At 32.5% G+C, this 24,573-nt stretch overlaps 1 protein-coding gene across 2 annotated transcripts; it reads left to right on the top strand.

Moving 5' to 3' along the window:
- Positions 1–561: 561 nt before the first annotated feature.
- Positions 562–24,573, top strand: LOC110777549 (uncharacterized). 2 transcript variants are annotated; one of them, XM_021982154.2, is made up of 9 exons: positions 562–738; positions 3,749–4,202; positions 6,708–6,776; positions 8,306–8,421; positions 21,936–21,990; positions 22,127–22,247; positions 23,596–23,643; positions 23,727–23,821; positions 23,900–24,573. In XM_021982154.2, exons 2-9 carry the CDS (start codon positions 4,083–4,085, stop codon positions 23,999–24,001), a joined length of 726 nt encoding a protein of 241 aa, XP_021837846.1. In that variant the 5' UTR covers positions 562–738; positions 3,749–4,082; the 3' UTR covers positions 24,002–24,573. The 2 variants fall into 2 exon arrangements, with proteins under 2 accessions (XP_021837846.1, XP_056682405.1); XM_056826427.1 differs by lacking the exon at positions 562–738 and adding an exon at positions 973–2,482.

Below are 24,573 nucleotides of genomic sequence, written 5' to 3'. Positions count from 1 at the left end.
AAAATAGTAACTTCAGTCGGTATATTAAGGGCTAAATGGTAAGTTCAAGTAAAAAATTGAGTCTGGCTCACGAAAAATAACATTTATCTTTGACTTGTGAGTACCAAACTATGTTGTTTGGAACCAAATAAAACTGAAACCACGTTACCAAACTATGTTGTTTGGTATCGCATGAGAAAATACAACTACTTTTCTTGTATCAAATTATGTGGTTTGGTACTAAATAAAAATGCAGAATATTAGTATACCATTTCAATGGTATACCCAGTATAGATTAAGACTTCCTCATCCTCCTCCGTCATTTGTGCTTGAGATCGACTGTGAATGTCATAAAGTGTCACTCAGACGCGGAGTAAAATAAAATTTGCCGAAAAATGATGCAAAACGAGGACTTTTGTCAACCATCCTAGTACTGTCTCACTCAAGCACACCTAATTGCGGAATTCTAATAAAAAAAGTTGCTAAAGACAAAAGAAGGAAAACAAATCTAAAAAAAAATTAACCGACTTGGACAAGTACAAATTAATCCTAAGTGTCAAAAGATTTTCTCTTACCATTTGCGTTGTCTTCCTCTCAAAATTTCAAAATTCCCATTTTTTATTCACCTAAAATATATCATCTTAAAAACCATAAACGTAAAAAAATTAAAAAAATAAACCATTCTCTCTTTTTCTCTTGCTCCACCTTCAATCATTTTTCTTACCATCTTTCAATTTCCCCAAAGTGCTGCACTAAAAGGTAAAAATATTCCCTTTGTTGCTTTTCTGGGCATTTCATTTTCACATCCTTTTGTAAAAAATGTCTTATTTTTCTAACGCCTTTATATTCATGTTACAGAATATTAAAATATATCAATTTTTTTATTTTCCTTTTCATTGTGTGTAAATTAGAATTTATTTTTCCCTCAAAAAAAAATTAGAATTTATTTACCATAACTTTTTTTTGTGTATATGAGATATTGATAGAAAGAAACATAATTTCTGAAATGATTATATACTTTGATTCCAATCCTTTATTTAAACACATTTTATATTTTTTTCCCTTCATATTTTTAGGGCTACAAAAGTCAGAAATTCCATAAATTTGAAGGGTTTTGGAATGAGATTAGGCGTCTTCAATGCATTACTTGTTATTCTTCCCACCGTAAATTAAAGTATGCTAAAAACATAATTAAATTTAAATAAACTACGAAATTCAAATGGTTTTTCTTAAATTTATTACTTCAAATTAATGTTGGCAAAAAATTAATTCCATTGTTATATATTGATTTTTTGGTTATATTATTCTGTTGGTAACGTATTTTTATTATTTTTTAAACATTTACATATTGTTCTTATATAGATAACATAATGTCTCGGCAAATTTGTATACTATTCTTATATGTGGAAGATGTTTAAATATTTATAAAAGTATTTAAATTTAGGTTAAGGACTTTGCAACCCTTTTGACAACTTTTATGTAGAAATTTTCACCTTAACTTGAAGTCAATATGATTGTAGTTATTTGGGAGTTTATCGGTTTTTATGTTTGTTTCTTGTTTTTATTTTATCAACTTAATCAACGATCTTCTACAATTAAATGTATTACTAATGTTTGGATTCCTTTGCACCTTCAATTTGTTAGGCAGATGATAGGGTGTACAGTTAGTCGGAGATAAGCCCTGTGTTCTAACATTTACAAAAAATCATAAGGTTAGATTTTCAGTAGGTTAACTCACCTTTATCTCTAGGTTCGCTATTCAAACTAATAAAATTTTAAAAAATCAATCTATGAGTGACGAGTTAATGCAGAATATTATTTGTCAATTTGTCAGTTTTTGAGAGTTTTATTGGGTTTATTTTGTTCATCTTTAGATTTCAGTTAATGGGTACTAGTTGATTTTGTGTGAGATTAATGATTGAAATTTGTTAATTTTCAGATTATGTATGAGATAATGCTGCTAAATTTTATTGTTTTGTGTTGATTTTGATTTTTTATGGTTGTTTGAATTTTTGTGTTTTTTATGTTTACTTTGTGATGTTTATTCGTTTATGACATGAGTGCGATCTTTTTGCATGATTTCTGAATTGACTGAAAGTAACATGACGTTCGTTTCGAATGAGGATGCTTTTATAGGGGTGAGGGGTGACGTGCAGTGATAGTTTAATAGGTTGATATAGGGTACAAAGTATTTTTAGACTGTGGCTCGTATACTCATTTTCTTGTTTTAAACCAAATGGACTTGATCGGGTCGGGTTGTCCTAAATGGGCTATGACACGACCTGACCAAATATGATTTGTGTATACATAACCCAACCCGACAGGTTCCATTTAAGTATGGGCCTGACGTGTCTTTGACAAGACCCATTTTATAGGTCTGTTTTTTTTTTTTTTTGGTGCGAATGAGCCACAAGGCCGGGGATGAGAATCGATTCCAGAATCACCTGTAACGGGGATGAAAGCTCTAACCAACTGAGCTATCCATTACTCTCCAATTTTATAGGTCTGTTAAAACATTCACTTGAATGTTTTTGGTTATTTTGGGTTTTATGTTAAATCATACGGAATATCTATATTAGAAATTAGTTACTTAATATTTTTTTTTATCAAATTACAGCTGAATTGTGAATAATAATGGACAAACTCCGATCCATTAATAAAGGAAATACAGTAAAATTAATGTGGTGTTGGTGGTTTCCGATAATGTCGGTTTAAGAGAGGAAAATTGGAGGAGAGAGAAAACAGGAGGAGTAAGAATAACAAGATTAATTAGTATTGTACTTTTTGCATGAAAAAATTATTATTATCGTATGTCTTAACTCAATGAACTATCCTTTCTTTAACTTTGACTGGGAAAGGGAGATGAGATGAGATGAGGTCCCAATTATTCACTATATTCTAGAGTCATGTTATCTAAGTACCGGAAAGAAATATTAAGCATTTGTTAAATGTGTGTAGTTAATAACGGATAGAGATTGAATATTTTAATTCTATGTAAAATAGACTTCTAGTCGTCTTAGGTTTCCTGATCCAATTATGATTAATTTACGTTGTAACTTATCTCTTATGATTTTTGCACTATTCACATAATATAAATTATTTATTTTTATGATCTATACTTAAAGAATAATATGTTCAGGTGGAATATTGTTAGATTGGTTTAATATATTTTACAAATATCAATTAACTAAAGATATATATATTGGTAAACATGAAAAATAAAGTGCCGTAAGTGAAAAGAAAAGGAGGAATTAGTTTTTACGGTCCTTATGGATGGTTGGTGTGAAATATTTATAAAGTGTATAGGATGCAAGGTACCTAATTAGGAAATATGAATTTTAATTCATAACGAACTCCAATTTTGCGCAGGTGGATGAAGATGATGTCATAATTAATGTTATTTTAAAAAATAATTACAAATTTCTATAATTTCTATAATGGAATTAAATCAAAAATAAAATTTAAAACTAAATAAATCGAAAAATAAGAGTTATAAAAAAATTATCGAAAAATAATTGTTTTATAGATATTATGTAATTGTTTTTTAATATATAACATTATGACATTATCTTTTATTGGTTTTTGTCGAAAAATGACTTTAAGGTGTAATTTAAGATGGATATATAAATTTAAGGTTGTAATTGGTTAAAATTAAAAGTTTAGGGTTGTAATTGACAAAGATAAAAACTTTATTGGAGTAGATTGTATTTGCCAAATTTATCTAAACATATATGAATTTTAATTGTTACCAAACTCCAATTTCGCGCAGGTGGATGAAGATGGAATTTATGGGATAAATAAGAGACACGGCGATGACTGTGAAGTGGTGCATATTATCTTAGCTTATTATTTTAGTAACTGAAAATTAAAGTAGCATCTAAAACTTGTTGAGTCTCCACTCGACAATGTCCAAAAGCTATTAAATTATTTAACTATAGTTTTCAGTTTTCTCCATATACAGAAGTCAGAAGTAGTTTTTTTTTTGTTTTTCTTTTTTTTTAGACGAGCATAAAGAAAAACAAAATAAAACACTAAGTAAAATTATTAAAAAAACAGTAAAGATGAAGCTGCTTCCCAGAAGTTGTTATTGATATGTATGTGGGATGGTTCTAGCTAATGATATGGTTGGATCCCGAACATGGTTTGGCGGAATTCTTCAACGCACCGGTCTTAGACGTAATGGAGGTGACAAGATTCTTGACTACACGTTAACTCTTACTGAGGTAAATTAGTTTTTGAGCCTCGTTCAATGAACGAGGAATTATATAGTGGTTTTCAAATCGTCTTTTAAAGTGATAATTTTATTGAGGATTTGTGATTTTGTGGGATGTATGATTTATATAGAATTTAAATTTAAAAGTTGAAATAATATTTAAATTAGACGGTGAATTAATATTTAAAGAAGGAGATGGAATGGAATGGAAGAGGGGTTAAATAAATATATGAATTAAATGTTAAATTAATGTATAATACTTCGTATAACAATCAACAAAAAATAAATTGAAAAAATTTAAAATACATGTATGAATGAAAGATGGTTGACACGTGTCATCTAATCATTAATGTATTTTTTTAATACTAGGAATAGATTATGAATTGTTTGAATTGCTACGTGTTTCTTAATTGAAAACATCATATACTCACTCCGTTTCGAATATGGATATTTACATATTTCACAACAACCAAGATAAATGATTTGAAAGTAAGGAACAAGTATTAGAAAAAATGAAATGTAGCGAGAAAAGAATAAACTCACTCGGTTTCGAATAGGGTTACTATATTCACAACAACCAAGAGAAATGATTTGAAAGTAATGAATACGTATGAGAAAATAGTGAAACGTAGCAAGAAAAAAATAATAATAAATTAGGTTGGGTGGAATTGTGTAAGAAAAGAATAATAAAAAAACGAAAATGATAAAGGTCGCAACATGAGACCTTTAACCCATGTCACAATGATGACATGTCATACTTATATGTCATGATTTAAATTGGAAACTAAATATTTAACTTATATAACCTATTATACATGTTTCAAAAAAAGTAGGAAAATCTTAATATTCTAATTTGTTTTCTTTTTTATAGCGACTACCTTATTTACATATTTTCATAGTAAAAATATTGCATTGATAGTAAATATATTTCTGATGACGCATAGTCTAAGTGACGCTTATATGTACCCATTAAACTTCGACACGTAAAATTGCGACATTTATCATCATCCATAAAAAATAGATTTAGTGAAAAATTATGAATAAAAAGATAATATAAAAATAGATTGAGTGAAATGTTGTAATAAATTTGAAAAGAGAGTATTAACACATTAAATAATTAGATTTCATTCCAAAATAAAATAAACTAGATTTTAGCCCGTGCGATGCACGAATTTTGTTAAATCGTTAAGTTAAAATAAAACTACTATTATAACTGCTATATTTTATATATTAGATTAAATTAGTATTTATGTTGGGATGAGAGGTTGAGTTCTACGAAAACTCTACGCCGTCGGTGAGGAATTTTACTTAAAAGGTAAAATATTAAATTATAAATATATTTTAAATTGGAAACATATTTTCTAATAGAAGATTGATTTATTATTTAAATATTTGGGTAAGTCGTAATAATTACAATCGGAGATGATTGTTTATTAGTAGAGTATGTATTTTAGTATGAAAAGGAATGTAATTATGAAGAATGTATCTATTCATAATTCTAGTAGTAGAGTAATTAGTAAAATCTCATACAGCTTATTTGGTATGCAATTAGCCAGTAATAAGATAAAAATTGGGAAGTCTATTTGTACTTTAGCATATCATAGTCGATTATTTATCATGATTGATTTTTACTTATTCAGTGAAGTTTTAATCAACTACGATTATTATTGGTGTGCTTAATTAACGCTTTATTTAGAGCGTTATATTATATTGTACGGAGTAAAGACTATAACATGTATAGTATACTTCGTATAAGAAAATAGACAATATTAGAAAAGTATAACTCTAGTTATTATTGAGATATTTGTCATGATTTTATTTGATGTGAATAACAATAATGAGATACTCCCAGTTATTTATAACCTTAATATATTGGGTTTAAGTTCTTTGCTTTGGATACTTTTCTCCTTCGTATAGCCTAAGTACGTATAGATCCCGATAGTTGGTATGATCAAACCCGAACCAAAAGTTTTCCAACTCCATTCAGTTCAATTTAAAAGAACGACATTGTGTTCATTTTTATTCTTTAATGATCTATTTTATTTATTATATAAGTATTACTATTAATTATATATAATGATTTTCATTTTATTATTATTATTATTTAGTGTTTGAGTTTGGACAAATTTTTATTGTAGGTTACTGTTTGATTTTGGATTAAATTTTATTTTTAATTTATTTTTAATTATTAGAATATTTGATTTTGGATGGAATTGTATATATTATTAATTAATTAATTAAAATATCTACTTGGCACCTAATTATTTATCTATGTGGCACTTGATTTTTTTTAATTCAAAAATAAATTAGAAATCTTATTTTTCATTGGCCGAAACCCGTAGTAATTCTTGGTGGCGCTCTAATATTTCAGCAAATATGCCTCCTTTATATATATATTAGAGTATCCCTATTATTTTAAACACCTACTTATGAAAATCGTACATATTACTTCGAAAGAGGAGGTAGTATGAGGTTGACGTACAACTTCTTTCTTATTTTTCATCTTAATTTTCAGGAGAAAAGGCTGCAAAGGTTGCGAGACAGATGTCTAGTTCCTTTTGATGAAACTCGGCCTGATCATCAAGTATGCTACGACTAGTACAACGTACTTTTATTTTCATCATTTTCTTTTTCTTTTCTATTACAAACCACTTATATTAATCAAGTGAAGTATAAAATTTTTGTTAAATAATTTTAAACATATTAAATATGAACAAGTATATGGAAATTAAGGCTAACTAGGTAAACAAAAAATTACTTATTTTTCATAATACATGTATTATTTTTTATTTAGGCACTATTAATCAATCAATTTTGACAAAATAAAATAAATTACCATTATATAAGATAAAATATAGTCAAGTGTCATATTGTTAAATTTGTATCAATTACAAGATTTCAAATACCAATTTTTATACACATTAAGAGAAATCAATGTCCAAAGAAGCGTGTTCAAATACGTACAAAATAAATGTTGCATGTATTATGGAACAGAGATAGTTATTTTCTTTTTTGTATTTTTTAATTTTTTTTTCTTTTTGTTATGTCAATATTGTACGCTTGTATGTATTTTTTGGTCCTACGTATCTAGGATATGCAAATCTATACCTCTATACCTCTATACCTAGAATTTAAAAACTCAAACCATATTACATCACTGACATGTGTCACCTTCCCCATTATCTTCCTCCTTTTTTTTCCTTTTTTAATATTTTTTCCTGATTTCCTTTTCTTTTTTGTTTGACTCATTAATTCAATACTTTGTATTAAACTTACTTGTATTAGAACAAAGAAAACTCAAAAGACATTCATGTATATAAAAAAGTATAAACAACTTAAAAGACACTTATAATACAAATGTAAGTATAATCACTAATCAATGATCTAACATAAATTGTGATTAATTATTAATATTTCATACCTATAACAACAATAATTTATATTGGTAGTGATACGTTAATACTTAATACTTTATAAGCATAATCACTAGTCTTTTTATATTCAGAACTTATAAAATAATAAGAATACAAGAAAACTAAACATCTTTTCGCAATAAACCATCAACCTCTCATCTTCCATATATGCCACCTTATATATAAATTTGACTATCAACCATTATTCTTAAATCATTCACACAATAAACTATATTACCAAAATATTTTTCAAAGGTAATATATTTTTACTTTATGTGTGTTCCTTTTTTTTTTCCATGGTATAATCTCAAATTTCTTCATCAGTTTTGATTATTTTAATTGCTAATAATTTTTCTTTTTTATTTTAGAGAAATTATATTGTATTTTAGATTATCCCTCAAAAAATACCATTGCCCTTGATTATTTTCCCCAAATTTTGTATGAAGCGATTTTATGATAGTCGTACCTTAATGTAAAGAAAGAATAATAGACATAAAATGGTTCTATTTAGACTAATTAAATATTTGTGATGCTATAAACAAAACAAATTTTGTGATACCTAAAAATTATATATCAAACAATTTAAAATTTTCAAACACTTTATATAATATTCTCGTATATTATACGGCCAAAATTGTTATTATATTTCAAAATCCTACACTTTTTGTATTGGTTGTTAATAAAAAATATTAATGTGCAGGAATCCTTAACAGCTTTGTGGTATGTTGCTTTTCCAAATGTTCGTCTCACGGGTTTGGTTTCCGAACAGTGGAAAGATATGGGCTGGCAAGGCCCAAACCCATCCACTGATTTCAGGTACATTTACTTTTTTGATGCCGGATCATATACATGCATTTACTAGATTAAATTCCGTGTATGCACAAGTATCAAAAAAATATTATTTTTTCGTGTTTTTTTATAAAATAAAAAACTGTTCAAGTAGTACGGAGTATAAACGATGTAGCAGATTTGCAATAGATTAATAAAGTTATGATATATGTTATGACTTTACAAATATTATATTTGAGAAATGAAATTAATTACAGTTGAAAAATTATATTGAAGATTAAATAAATAGAGAATGATAAAATTTTAGTCAAAATACTGAATCTTTTCAATAAAAGTTAATTTAAATAAATAAATGAATAAAAAAAAAGAAAACTTTTGACGGGAGATTTTTTTACACTACTCCCTCCATCTTTAAAAGATTGCCCCAATTATTGAAAATAGATGTCCCTGTCTGGTTAACCCATATCATACTTGGCAACTCTTCCTACTTGCAACCACTTGTGTCCCCACTACTTAGGGAAGAAAATAAGGCCAAAAACCTTAATAAATTAGGGTGGTGGGATACATAATGAGAGAGATAGAGAGAGCAAGCATAAAATAGCCAATTAACCAACGTGCTCAACCTTTTCTCTCCAATTAGTGACTTAAATACTTTAATTACACTAGGAAGAGACAAAATAAGAACCCATGTGCATTTCTTTTGCCTTACCTCATAAAAAAGTGCAATTGGTCTATGTGACAATCTTTTAGGGACAGAGTGAGTAACATTTTAAAACACAAAAATTGTTTATCACTTATCGCTAGAGATATCGATTCTCAACCCGAACCGTTGAACTCGTTGTGTTAGTCCGATCATTTAAAACTCGAACAGTCAATAACCCAGGAGCTGGAATCCAAAACCCGATTCGAACGATTATATTCAACCCGAACCCGAACTGACTCGGAAATATTGACCCAATTAAGACACGATACCTGATAACAAACCGTTATGCGACAACCCGAACCGTTTCTATCCAAACTGAACAGATCAATAACCCTTGAATGACTAGATCCGTTTCAAACCAAACCGTATCCGAGAAAATTCCGTTTACAGAATGTTTACAACCCGAACTGCTTACATCCTAGACTATTTCAACCCGAATCGTTTACAACTCGATTTGTTTAACCTCGTACTGTTTCAACCCAAACCCTTTACAACCTGTAACTCGTTTAACCCACACCATTTAAAACCCATAACTAAACTAAATTGATCTAATTCAATATGTTATAAGCTTATAACCAACAAACTAATCGAAAAACTACATTGTTTTAACTACATCGACTTAATTTATTAAGAGTTGAACTTGCTTAATTGTCTCGTTTCGTTGTTGAACATGTGAGTATTGTCGCTGTTTAAACCAATATGAATTTATGATAGACTTGCATTTACAAATTTATTAGATGTTAGTTCACCATTATCGATTATTAATTACTATGTTACTAGATATTAATTTTTCAATGAATGATTCATTAATACAAAGTGTTAAATAGTTATTAGTTCATCGTTATCGATTATTAAACTAAGTTATGTACAATATACTCACTAACACTATTGATTTAAAATTTTAAAACTTTTAAAAGTTAGTTATCGCTATTTTTCCCTAATTAAGACATCGAAATTATAAATTATTTAATGTATTGAAAATTGTATTTTAGTAATAACCCGATATTGTTTATAATTTGGATCTGAATTGACCTCACCTGAAGCACAACCCGCTATGCATTTCATCCCTATTCTGAACTAGCCATATGGTATGAACCCAAACCGATAAGAACCCGAAATGATAATAACCCGAACCGAAAAGAACACAAGGCGATTTACTTGCTAATATGGGTTTATTGGGCACTAGTATGTATATATATATATATATATATATATATATGTATATACATATATAATTATTTTTTTAAATGGGTTATTTGTTAATACAAAAGATTAAGAAGTTATTTAATTTTTAATCAGACTTACATGTGGTATGTGGATTGGGTTACTTTAAATTTTTTTTTTTTTTTTTTTGCTAAGCAAGAGAGAATAATATTAATTAGCAAAACACCATTACAACTTAAACCAACTCAAAATGATACAAACCAACTAGGTTGGACCATATACACAAGGAGCCATCAGAACACAAAGCTAACAATGAAGGGTTATGAATAATATAAACAATATAATTCATGCGGAAAAACCATAAAGCCAGGAATCCAAAATAATTGCCACATAGTCAATTTACATAATTAGGATACATACAATGTGATGCGTGCCTTCCCTAGCTGCTCCCGAACTGAACAAGAACAAGTTTAGGACTCCAAATGTCGCCCCTCCGTGGATAGTCCACAACACGTTCGGATCCGCCTTAGATTCAGCCAACTAGAATATTTTCTAAGGTATTATGTGCACTCGGGAAACTCACAATAAAGTTAGGCAAATATTAAATGCTCTCTTGAACTTAATGTATTAGAATACTTATGAATTGCATTATAAATTGTGATCATGAACCACATATTTATAGGATGGAAATAACGGATTTTGAATTCTACTAGAAATCGAATAACTAAATCCATTAGAATTCTAGTTAAACAATATCATTAGAATTTTACGTTTAATCAAATACCTAATTATTTTAGATTTAACAAAATTTTCAATTTGAGTAGAATTAAGAAAACGCGATTACTTGCTAACGAAGTAATCCTAACCGGCCAAGGTAATGGCCGTGTAGCACACATAGCCCGCAAGTAAACATAATTCGCCAAGAAACAGAAATGATGTTTTTAGTAAGACTTGGAACATAGAAACACTCTTCTAGTTCCAAAACTAGCCCAGAGGGCAACGACAAATAATAAGTTCCTACAGCTAATGCAGCAATCCTTGCTCCATTTCCCACTCGTAGGTCGACTTCACCCTTGCTTAACCTTCTACTTCTTCTTAGTCCATGTGAATTGGAACATAAGTGTGAGCCACAACCTGTATCTAATACCCAAGAAGTTGAATTAGCAAGTATACAGTCTATAACGAAAATACCTGAAGATGGAACGACTGTTCCGTTTTTCTGATCTTTCTTATATTTGGGACATTCTCTTTTATAATATGGCCGATATCATCACAATAAAGACAGCTTGATGTGGACTTGTCCTGCTTTGTCTTCTTTTTGGGAACTGACTCAGCATTTCCCTTGGACCTTCCACCTTTCTTAAAGGGTCTCCTTCTAGCCATGAGTAAATATTTGGCTTCACAGTCGAGTACTATTTTAGCATTTTTGACTAGCCGAATAAACTCGCCGATTGTCTCTTCTCTTGGTTCACTCATGTAGTATTGCCTGAAGCGTCTAATCCTTCATGAAGTGAATTGAGTAAGACGGAGACAACAATCCTTTCGCTTATTGGTGTACCTAGCAGACTCAAGTTATCAAACAATGATAACATGTAGTTCACATGATCCCTAAGTGGCTTACCAACTCTTTGTTTAGTGCGAAGGATTTGAGCATGCGTTTCCTGGACTTCTTGCCTGAAACATCTATTATGAAGATCAACCTTCAGCCCTTTCATCGATTCAATCAACTCATGGACATTTAGATCTCTTTCTTCCGTGCTTCCACGACAGATATCCCTTAGATGCCCGAGAAGCATATATGGTTCGTAAGCTACAAACCTTCTATGCCAATCGTCAGGGATGTTTCTCAGCATGAGACTCATGACCTTTTGGAGATCCGCATCCCAAGCGGCGTGTCTTTCAGGAGTCATGTCTCTTGCATAATAGCTTAGCATGGGGTAGAACAGTGCATACTCAATGCCATTGAGTTTCACTACCTCAACCAGCTTGTCTTGCCATTCAAGAAAATTCGTTAGGTTCAACTTGATCATAAGTTTAGAACCCTTGATGATGTTTTCATTGTTGTTTGCCATAGTTAAAACTACAATTGAAAAGAATAAACAAATAAATAACCATTCAGAGTTTCTCTTAATTAACTTAAATTCTAGCATTCATGCCTAATTCAATATTTATTAAGCATTTTATTCGATTTATGTGTTCCGATAGGTTTGAATAAAATGAATCCAAGATCCTAAAATCATCGAAGAATTAAGCACATTATTTATTTAGACTCAATTCCAAAATATTTTAGGTAAGAAAATCCTTTGCTAATAGTCTAGAAACTACTCTTGGTTGATAGGTACGTCTAAGAACTTATTAGGTAAACCTATCTGTTTTGCCACGACATATAAGGACTCCTTACTTATATAGTTGAGTTTCACCAAAACTAACATGTACTCACAATTATTTGTGTACTTTACCCCTTTAGGATCAATAAGTAACACCTCGCTGTGGCGGAAAACTATTACTAAGATTGATGTTAAGGTTATCCAAGTAAGTGTTATTTTTGCATGACACCTTTTTACTCAATTTTTAAAGTTTGGAACTTAAGACTCTTACTATGTTGGTTAGATTTTAAGTGAACTAAAATCCTTAATCATGTAACATAATCAAGCCATAATATCATGCATTATTAAGACATGTTTTAAGCAATAAATAACTTAAAGCATGCATAAGATATAAATGTTATCTAGTATGGCCCGACGTCATCTTGAAGCTTCAACTTCAAACTCCGTCTTTGAAAATGGATTGGAAACTCCATCTTGAATTTCACCATGGGAGGCGTCATTTTCTTCAAATAGGATATGCTATAATTAAAACTACTTGATGGTACGCAGACCATATTTAAAATAAAAACTTTGGTGCATTAGACCAATTTTACATTCAAATTAATGGTATGCAAACCATATTTTATATCCTATTTGGGTCATACTTGTCACGTTCCATAACCTGCAAAACAGTACATTTACAATATACCATTCACCCATTCATTTATCAATTAATGGCCCACATAGAAAGTTAGTAGAACAAATTATGCATCACATAAACATTTGCAGCAACTAATCAAGGGTTCCAATAATCTACAAATTATTTAACCTTATTAGTTCTAATCGAGTTGTTTTAACCTTAAAGGAATGTAGACCTAATCAAGAGTTTAATGACTCAAAGCTCCCACTAAAACCAAGAAATTTACATGCTTTACAAATTTTAAACATAAAATTGTATTTCCTAGTCCAACCGGAAACTTACAAATTAATTAAAATTTAAAGCTCATATAAAATAATATTTAAATCCCTTTATTTTATTTTCAGATTATTAAAATTAATTAATCTAAATTTATCAAGGTTTTAATTTTAGTAAAATAATTATTACAAATAATTTATAATATTTAAATTAATCAAAATTAAATTCCGAGAAAAAATTAAATTACGAAATTAATTTTATAAAAATCGTTTACAACCAAAACATAAACTAAACGGCCCATCGTGCCAAGGCAAGGCCATAGGCCGAAGCCCATGCCTCGCCAAAGCACCAACTCCGCAGCGCCATGTGCCGCGTGCACGAAGCAGCGCCCAAGGCCCACGTAGCTGTGGCCGAGTCATGCACCATCGCAGCGCACAGCTTCGTGCTGTGCCTGCTGCTCGATGCTCGATGGCTGGCTGTGCGTTGGGCCGTGGCATGCGAGCTCCCTTGCTCGTATGCTGCTGCCTTGCCTCGTGCCTTGCGCTATGATGCATCGCTGCCCAGTTTTGCTCGACCATCCACACGGCACACACGGCACAGGCCATTGCCTGCCGCGCATGCCTTGCTTGCTCATTGCCTCGTACCGCATGGGCGACGAGCTCCCTTGCTCGTCGTCGCATGCCCGCACTAAGCAACACCCCTTAAGGGTAACACTTAGCTTCGATTGTTTCGTGCGTGCAAGATTGGTGATCGGTTTTATAACAATTAATAATTTTTATACTTTAAATTTAATCGATAAATTAATAAATCATATTAATTTCATTAAATTTGGGCAAAAATGAAGTAATATTTATTATTCAAATTAATTTCCGAATACATTTACTTTTATGGATTCAAATATAGGTCATAAAATTTTAAAACTTTTAAATTTTAACAAATTTTATGGTGGTTTTTAATCATAGGATCCTAATTAAATTGCCAATTAATTTTGAAAATCCAAAACAAATTCTAAATTATTCGAAATTCAACAAATTAATTACAAGTACAAATTAGGTTGTATAATTAACAAGATTAGGCTTTAAAATTGTTAAACATATACAGTAGGTCAACACATATACAGAAGGGTTATGAATAATATACACAATATAATGATGCGGAAAAACCATAAAGCTAGAAATCCAAATTAATTGCCACATAGTCAATTAGCATAATTAGGATACATACAATGTGATGCGTGCCTTCCCTAGCAGCTCCAGAACCGAACAAGAACAAGTTTAGGACTCCAAATGTCGCCCCTCCGTAGATAGTCCATAACACGTCCGAATCCGGCTTAGATTCAACCAACTAGAATATTCTCTAAGGTATTATGTGCACTCATGAAACTCACAATAAAGTTAGACAAATATTAAATTCTCTCTTGAACTTAATGTATTAGAATACTTATGAATTGCATTATAAATTGTGATCATGAACCACATATTTATAGGGTGGAAATAACGGAGTTTGAATTCTACTAGGAATCGAATAACTAAATCCATTAGAATTCTAGTTAAACAATATCATTAGAATTTTACATTTAATAAAATACCCAAGTATTTCAGATTTAACAAAATATCCAATTTGAGTAGAATTAGGAAAACGCGATTACTTGCTAACGAAGTAATCCTAACCGACCATGGTAATGGCACTGTAGCACGCACAGCCCGCAGCACGCAGCACGCAGGACCACGAGTGGCGCTGCTGCTTGCTCGCTGGCCCAAGAGCGCTGGCAGCATGCACGCGGCGCACTGGGCACTGCTGCTGCTCGGCCTGCTTGCCTCGCTGCTTTGGCGCTTTGGCGCGCGGGCTTGCTCGGCGCTGGGCCTTGCATCTCGCAAGCTCGTCCGTCGATCGTTCGTACATCGCGCATCTGATTCGTTTTCTGATTTCGGAATTCGTTTCCGATTCGAACAAATATTTAATATTTCCTATTCCGGAATTTATTTCCGATTCGAACAAATATTTAATATTTTCGTTTCGGGAATTTTTTTCCGATTCCGACAATATTTCCGATTCCTGTAATATTTTCGTTTCCGGCAATATTTCCGATTCCGGCAATATTTCCATTTCCGATAATATTTTTGATACGTACCATGTTTCCGTTTCCGGCAACATCTACGACTTGGATAATATTTATATTTCCGTCATGATCCATATTTCCGTTTCCGACAATATCATCATTTCCGGAGCATTCTATGTTTTGCCTTTTGACGATTTCAGCTCCCACTGGAACCGAGATCCGTCGTTTCCGAATGTTCATAAATAGAGTATTTAATGAATAACATATTCACTTAAATACTTGATCCGTGCACGTACTATTTGTGTGACCTACGGGTTCAGTCAAGAGTAAGCTGTGATTAATATTATTAATTCCACTTGAACTGAAGCGACCTCTAGCTAGGCATTCATCTCACTTGATCTCACTGAATTATTAACTTGTTTCAATCAATTAATATTGAACCGCATTTATTAGACTCAGCATTGAATGCATACTTGGACCAATGCCATTATTTCCTTCAAACAAAGCTTCAAGCCAACAATGAGCATACAACTAGTCTTACAAAGATAAAAACCAAATACTATCTCTCTTGCTAACATTTCTAGGTAAAACTACTTGGATTCTACTTCTCACAAGTTGCTTCAAGTTATCCACAGTGTGACTAACACTAGGAATATAGCTTTCCCAGAAACTTGTGTTCATACACTTCCAGATAAGAATATACTTTTAAATTTAATGTTGGACATAGTTTCCACTAATACTATTAAGGACTATTTCTATTTGCAATTGGTTACTTTTATTTATAATTTCAGTTACTGTTACAGTCACACTATATGTGACTGATTAATTGATCAGTTATTACTGATCAATCGAGGTGAATGAATAGAATTTAGAGAAAGAAGAAGAGAAGAAGAATAAGAAATTGAGAGAGAGAATAGAGTCAGAATGAGAGAAGCAAGATAGAGTTTAGGGAATTTTATTTATGAAAAATTGATGATCTGATTACAATCAGCTGTAAAGTATTTATACAACGAAATGTAAAAATTATACAATGAAATATAAGAACTGCCAAGTCAGCAGTTAGTTACAACAGGTTCAACAAACTTTAACAACCTTGCTGATATAAAAGTCAACATTTTTGCTGTTGACTTATTATACCTTAACATTCCTTCCCCCTTGAAAAACAACTTGTCCACAAGTGTTAAGGCAACTGAAAAGTAGGGAACTGTATAAAAAAATCAGAAGCTACCTCCCAAGTAGTTTCATGTATAGGACTGTCCTTCCATTTCACCAGGTATTGAAGCTGATTTTGTCCTTGCTTACTGTCCACCTTACTGTCTAGTATAGCCAAAGGTTGACTCTTAGCATTAAGATCATAGCCTTGAAACTAGCTAGGGATATGAGTTGCAATAGGTAATGTACCATAGAAGGCTTTCAGTTGGGAAACATGAAATACATTATGTATTTTTGCATCACTTGGTAACTGGAGTTTGTAAGCCACCTTTCCTACAACAGCCGTCATTTGAAATGGTCCATAAAGCTTATGAGATAATTTCTGATTACCCATGCGTTGGACTGAAGTCTGTCTATAAGGTTGCAGGTTAAGCCACACCCAATCCCCCCACTGCAAACACTCTGTCAGTTCTGTGTTTATCAGCTTGAAACTTCATCTTGTCTTGAGCCATTAACAGATGATATTTGAGTAGAGAAACCATGGATTCCCTTCTCTCCATACTCCTGTCTACTTCCCAATTTGCAGAATCTCCAGGTAAATAAGGTAAATGTAAAGGAGGTGGTTGACCATACACAACCTCATAAGGTGTGAGTTGAGTTGCTGAATGGAAATGGGTGTTATACCACCACTCTGCCAACGGCAGCCATGCATTCCAGTCTTTTGGATTGTCAGCACACATACACCTTAAATAGGTTTCTAAACACCTATTAATCACCTCAATTTGGCCATCTATCTCTGGGTGATAGGAAGAAGACAACAAGAAAGCAGTGCCATGTAAGCTAAACAAGCCTTGCCAAAATTGACCGAGAAAGATTGCATCTCTATCACTCACAATGGTTCTAGGCCAACCATGCAACTTGAAGACATTATCTAAGTAAGATTGGGCCACCTGTACTGCAGTAAAAGGGTGAGAGAGAGACATGAAGTGGCTGTGCTTACTTAATCTGTCCACAACAACAAAAATAACTTTGTTTCCTCCAGATTTAGGCAATCCAGTGATAAAATCCATAGAAATATCAACCCAAACAACTTCAGGAATGGGCAAAGGTTGAAGTAAACCTAAGTATGCAGATGTGTCATACTTTGCAGTTTGACAAACTTTGCAAGACCTAACAAATTGCCTCTCATCCTTTGTAAGCCCTTTCCAATAGAACAGATTTTTGACCCTTCTCACAGTCAAATCCCTGCCAGAATGGCCACTCTCAGGTTCTGAATGCATCCAAGTTATGATTTTAGTTCTTAAGTTATTGTCTGGACCCACCACTAGTTTATGTTTCCTTCTCAACAACCCATCAACCAAGGTAAAATTATCCACTGCCACTGTATCAGGTTGCTAAAGTGATGTGAGTGTTGCAATTAGACTGTCATCAAGTGAATAACTGGCCTTAATCAATTCAGTCAAATCAGAAGAAACCACTGTAATAGCCAATTGATGACCCTTGAACCCTAGACAAAGCATCTGCAACTACATTCTCCTTACCACTTTTGTACTGAATTTCATAATCAAATCCCATGAGCTTTGAGAGCCAAAACTATTGGAATGGAGTTGATACTTTTTGCTGTAAAAGCCATTTCAGACTTTTCTGTTCAGTTTTAATCACAAAAGAGGTGTTCATAAAATGTTGCTCCCATTTTTGGACTGCAAAAACTATTGCCAACAGCTCCTTCTCATAAACAGAAAGCTTTTTCCATTTGGGACCCAATGTCCTGCTGATATATGCTAATGGATGATTATCTTGCATCAAAACTGCACCAATACCCTTACATGAAGCATCAGTCTCAACAACAAAAACCTTAGAGAAGTTAGGCACTGCCAAAACAGGTGTAGAAACAAGAGCTTATTTGAGAAGAACAAAAGCTTGCTGCGCTAGATCATTCCAGTGAAATGCCCCCTTTTTTAACAATTCAGTCAAAGGTTTGCATATAAGGGAATAATTCTTCACAAACTTCCTGTAATACCCTGCTAAACCCAAGAAACTTCTCAACTCTTTCACAGTATATGGAACTGGCCAACTGTCCACTGTAGAGATTTTGTGTGGATCAGTTTCTACTCCTTTAGCTGAAATGTAATGGCCTAAAATATTCCACCTTTACCATGGAAAAACTACACTTGTTGGCCTTAGCAAACATCATATTCTGCCTCATTAGATCAAACACCTGAGTTAGATGTTGCCAGTGATCTTCCAAAGTTTAGCTTTACACTAAAATATCATCAAAGAATACTAATACACACTCACTAAAATATCATCAAAGAATACTAATACACACTTTCTCAAGGGAGGCTTAAAGACACTATACATCCATCCTTGGAATGAGGCTGGTGCATTGGTAAGGCCAAAGGGCATTACCAGAAATTCAAAATGGCCAGAATGGGTTTTAAAAGCAGTTTTGTGTACACCATCATCATGCACTCTTTATTGATGATAACCAGCCCTCAGGTCCAGTTTACTAGACACAGTAGCACCTGCTAGTTCATCAATAAGCTCATCAATAATTGGAATAGGGAATTTGTTTTTGATAGTTTTTCTATTCAACTCTCTGTAATCCACACATAGCCTCCATGTTCCATCTTTCTTTCCAACCAGAACCACAGGAGATGCAAATGGGCTTGAACTATTCTGAATGATACCTCTGTCCAGCATTTCTTGGACCAATTGCTCAATAATATCCCTTTTCTTGAGTGGATATCTATATGGTCTTATATTTATTGGTCTTGCATTAGGTTTAAGGGGAATGGTATGATCAAAGACACCCCTATGAGGTGGTAAAAGTCCAGGGTCAGCAAAGATATCTTTGTAAATGCTTTTCAGTGATTCCATCTCACCTAACATTGGTGTGGCCAAGGTATTATCCACCCTCATCTCATTAAAGGACACATCCCTGACTTGCAGCAAACACAGTTGAACTGCATTCTCTATTAGTTTTACAGTAGGTGGACCCTCCAACAACTTGACCTTCTGTGGATGAACCCCCTTTAACAAAAACTGATCACCCCCCTTGAGTAAACACCATTTTTAGTTCTTTGAAATCCCAGCATATAGGCCCCAATGTGGCTAACCATTGAACACCCAAGACCATGTCACAACCTCCTAAACAAATCAGCATAACATCTGCTACAAACACTTTACCCTTCATTTCCCACTTGAACCCTTTACAAACATGTTGACACTTGAGGTGATTGCCATCAGCCACTGTGACATGTTGAGCAGGAATGCTCGCAATTGAACACCCTATTTTCCTAGCTAAGTCTAAATCCAAGAAATTGTGAGTACTCCCTGAGTCTACAAAGATATGAAACATTCTAGACCCCTTTAACCCCTTAACTCTCATATTTTGAAAATTCTGGTTGCCTGACAATGCATTGAGTGACAACACTGGTTCATTTACATCGCCATCTTCATCTGTATCAGCTTCCAAGTCACATGTACTATCAGTCTTATCTTCACTACTACCAGCAATTTCCACAGTAAAGAACTGGGGTTCTTTGAATTGACACTTGTGATTCCTATCATAGTGCTGATTACAGTAATAACAAAGGCCCTTAGCTATTTTTTCAGCTCTAACATCAGCAGGCACATGTCTAAAATTTCTGTTGGGTTTGTTGTGAAATTTGGTGACAGGAAGTGGTATAGGTTTTGTAGATGGGGTAGGCAACAAAGCTGGTTTACTAGTGTTCAAAGGAACAACTTGTATATCTTTGTAATTCTGTGAATAGGAGTGTGTTTTGGTTGGTTTCTAAGTTTAAGCTAGGTTATGTTCTTCTTGGAGTCTTGCAAACTCCACAGCCTCAGCTATGGTATTGGGTTTGAAAGCTTTCACACATGGTTTGACCACAGGATCAAGACCACCAATAAAGGTGTCCAATATAAACTCTTAAGGCAAGTTGTGATGGGTTTGAAGTACACCAGATTTCAAATCTTCAAACTCATCCAAATCGGTCTCAATTGAATCAGTTTGTGTCAATTTGTTAAACTTCTCTACAGAATTAGTTCCCCTAGTATCTTTAAATCTAGCAGCTAAGTCAAGAAAAAATTCATGCCATTCCACATGATCCCTAGCAGACAAATAGCTACTGACTTAACTTTCAGCCTTATCAACCATGTTTAGAGAAGCCAAATCACTTTTTTTGATCATCAGCAATTCTACACAAGCTAAAATACTTGCTACATTTCCTAATCCAAATTCTGCAATTAGTGCCATCAAATTTAGGAAATGACAACTTTGGATTATATCCTAAAGATTTCTGCGATGAGTTAATTTCATGATTACCTCCACTCTTAGAACCTATAGCAGTGGAATCCTTCCATTGATTCTTCATCTCCATCATCATAGCTAACATATCATCAATCTTTCTTGATTGATCCAAAATCTGTGCAGATTGTGTTTCAACCCTCAAGGACTGTTCATGGAATCTTTCCTCAAGCTGCTTCAAGTGATCCTCCATCACTCTCCGTGTTGCAGGCGCCATTTTTAATTTTACACAACAATCAATTCAAGAATGTCACCCAAATTGATCAAGATTTTCTTACTGTTCGAAGCTTGAACCAGGTGCTAATTCAATATTTTTTTTCCAGAAATAGTTCCCAGGTTCGCCGAAGACCATCAATGATTGAAGTTGATTGATTGATGTCAATGGTTGCTCTGATACTAATGTTATAGTCACACTACATGTGACTGATTAATTGATTAGTTATTACTGATCAATCGAGCTGAATGAATAGAGTTTAGAGAAAGAAGAAGAGATGAAGGATAAGAAATTGAGAGAGAGAATAGAGTCAGAATGAGAGAAGCAAGATAGAGTTTAGGGAATTTTATTTATGAAAAATTGATGATCTGATTACAATCAGATGAAAAGTATTTATACGACGAAATGTAAAAATTATACAATGAAATGTAAGAACTGCCAAGTCAGCAGTTAGTAACAGCAACTTCAACAAACTCTAACAACCTTGCTGATATAAAAGTCAACATTTTTGCTGTTGACTTATTATAACTTAACAGTTACTTTTATAGTTTTAATAGAGTTTACTTTCAATCTAGTTACTTAGAACATTAGGAAGTAACTTTAGTGTTTAACATGGTTACTTTTGATATATTAATGATATTACTTTTAAACAATAGACACAATTATTACTGATATATAAGTATGAAATTGAAATCGCTAACGGTTATGTAACCAGGGGTTGCGGATTTACATCATTGGAGAATTTGCTATTTTTCGCTCGAACATACCCAGTACGTTCTAACTCCGTTCTACGAGCCTTAACTATTTGTGACAATGACTCCAATAATTTATTACGTGTAACTAATTTTGTATTTGTTAGAGTATAAGTTGGTTAAGGCTTTTGAATTTCCGACCTGCAAACTGTAGGTCTCTTTCCACAGGTTACTTCACAAGCAAGAGGGCAAGAGAGCATTGTGGGAATACCCCTTCGCTGTGGCTGGGATTAACGTGACGTATATGTTGATTCAGATGTTGGATCTATTTTCAGGTTCATTTCATTTTATCTTGCCATTCTACAAAATCATTATTGTCCCAAATTAATTACAAAAGTCTTGCATCGCACAAGTTGTAAAATAAATTATCGTATATCAAAATAACTTTACCCAATTATTTGTACCTTTTAATATGTTTTGATTATCATTTATATTTTACAACTTTTAATATGTTTCCATTTATATTTTACCAACATAAAAAAAATTACCTTTAAATTTTTTATAGATAAAAATTTTAAAGGGTTAAATTGATTAATATTATACATTATTAGTGATTTTGAATTTCTTTTATTAACATGAATTTTTTTTTTCACTAAAACATAAATAACATTTACCTATATAAGTATACAGCGCGTCTCCTATGAGACCAGTCACACCATCAACTTGATGGTGTGACGAGCGCGAAACCAATAACGTACCTCCCCTAAAACTATAAAAAAAAGTAACAGATCTAAACTATATAAGTAACATACCTAAACTAAAAAAGTACCTCCTCTAAAATTATAAAAAAAAGTAACATGTCTAAACTATAGAAGTAACATACCTAAACTAAAAATGTACCTCCCCAAAAACTAATCCGTATAAAAAAAGTAACATGTCTAAACTATAGAAGTAACATACCTAAACTTTAAAAAAGTACTTTCTCTAAAATTATAAAAAAAAGTAACATGTCTAAACTATAGAAGTAACATACCTAAACTAAAAAAAATACCTCCTCTAAAATTATTAAAAAAAAAAGTAACATGTCTAAAACTATAGAAGTAACATACCTAAACTAAGAAAATATCTCCCCTAAAACTATTCCGTATAAAAAAAAGTAACATGTATAAACTATAGAAGTAACATACCTAAACTAAGAAAATATCTCCCCTAAAACTACTCCGTATAAAAAAAAGTAACATGTATAAACTATAGAAGTAACATACCTAAACTTTAAAAAAATACTTCCTCTAAAATTATAAAAAAAAAGTAACATGTCTAAACTATAGAAGTAACATATCTAAACTAAGAAGGTATCTCCTCTAAAACTACTCCGTATAAAAAAAAGTAACATGTATAAACTATAGAAGTAACATATCTAAGCTAAAAAAGTATCTCCTCTAAAAAAAAATAAAAAAAATAACATGTCTAAACTATAGAAGTAACATACCTAAATTCGCAAGTGTAAACTGGTCTCACCATCAGTTGATGGTGAGGATAGTCTCATGTAAAAATTTGGGATAAGTATAACTTTTAAGCATTATGAGTAAACTTTTATTTCGATGTAAGATATTTATTGTACCCAATTATTAATAAGAATTTGCAAATTCATTACCCATTGCTCTAAGCTAGATTAATGTGCAGATAAACCAAGATGCATTCCGGGAATGAATTTTGTGAAAATGCTTGGAGGTGAGTTAAACTTTTTATTAAATACGAAGTAAGTATAAAAGTTAATAAAATAATATTAATCAACGTAATTTACCTGGTTGCAGAAGACGAAGAAGCATTTGACGTTCTTTTTTGTATAGCTTTCGAAATGGTGGATGGCCAGTGGCTAGCTATGAATGCTTCATACATGCAATTCAATGTACTAATTACTTTTGTTTAATTGATTGCTCTCGTTCCTTGCTTTCAATTTTGCACTCACTGTTGCTCATTTGTTCAGGATGTTTTACAAGCAACACGGATACAATTGGAGAGGGAATTGTCCTTGGAAGATACACACAGAGTACAAGATCTCCCAGCTTACAACCTCCTTTACAAATAATCACCTCCATGTTTAATCTGCTTTCTCACCAACGTTTTCAAGGGTTTATGGGGTTTAAGAGAATGGGAATTACTTTTATCTACTCCGTGTAATTGCTATATAGTTTCTTGATTAATGTTATGCAAGTTTCGTTATCATTGTTCTTACTTCTCGCCCCCATCCCTACGGTTGGAAATAATGCAAAGAAAGAGTTTTACCATTTTGTGAAAATGTCCCACATTGGTAGAAATGAAAAGTAAGCATTTCAAGTGGAGTATTTAAAGAAAAGGGTTTTGTCCCACATGGAAAGAAAATGAACTTTTCTTTTTGTTTAAATATAGGGAAGTAATGTTTATACTTAGAAGTATTTCCCCAAGTGGTGTGGGTTAGAAGGGGGCATCCCCACGTGCCACCACTGTCTGGCTGGTTCGTGGGCGCGGGCGTGGGGCCTTCTTTTTTGGGCCAAGACGTAACTGACGGTCCAGTTATTATGAGACCGTTCAGTTACGTAGCTCACTCCGTAACCTTAATGACAGAATCGTAACCGCCGCTTGATTTACGTTAAACGGTCCCTTGATTCTTGCATACGTTTT

Source organism: Spinacia oleracea, chromosome 4 (genome assembly GCF_020520425.1).
Source record: "Spinacia oleracea cultivar Varoflay chromosome 4, BTI_SOV_V1, whole genome shotgun sequence".
Taxonomy (NCBI): Eukaryota; Viridiplantae; Streptophyta; class Magnoliopsida; order Caryophyllales; family Amaranthaceae; genus Spinacia; species Spinacia oleracea.
The sequence above is the reverse complement of the archived record's forward strand: the minus strand, read 5'-3'. Positions and strand labels throughout refer to the sequence as shown.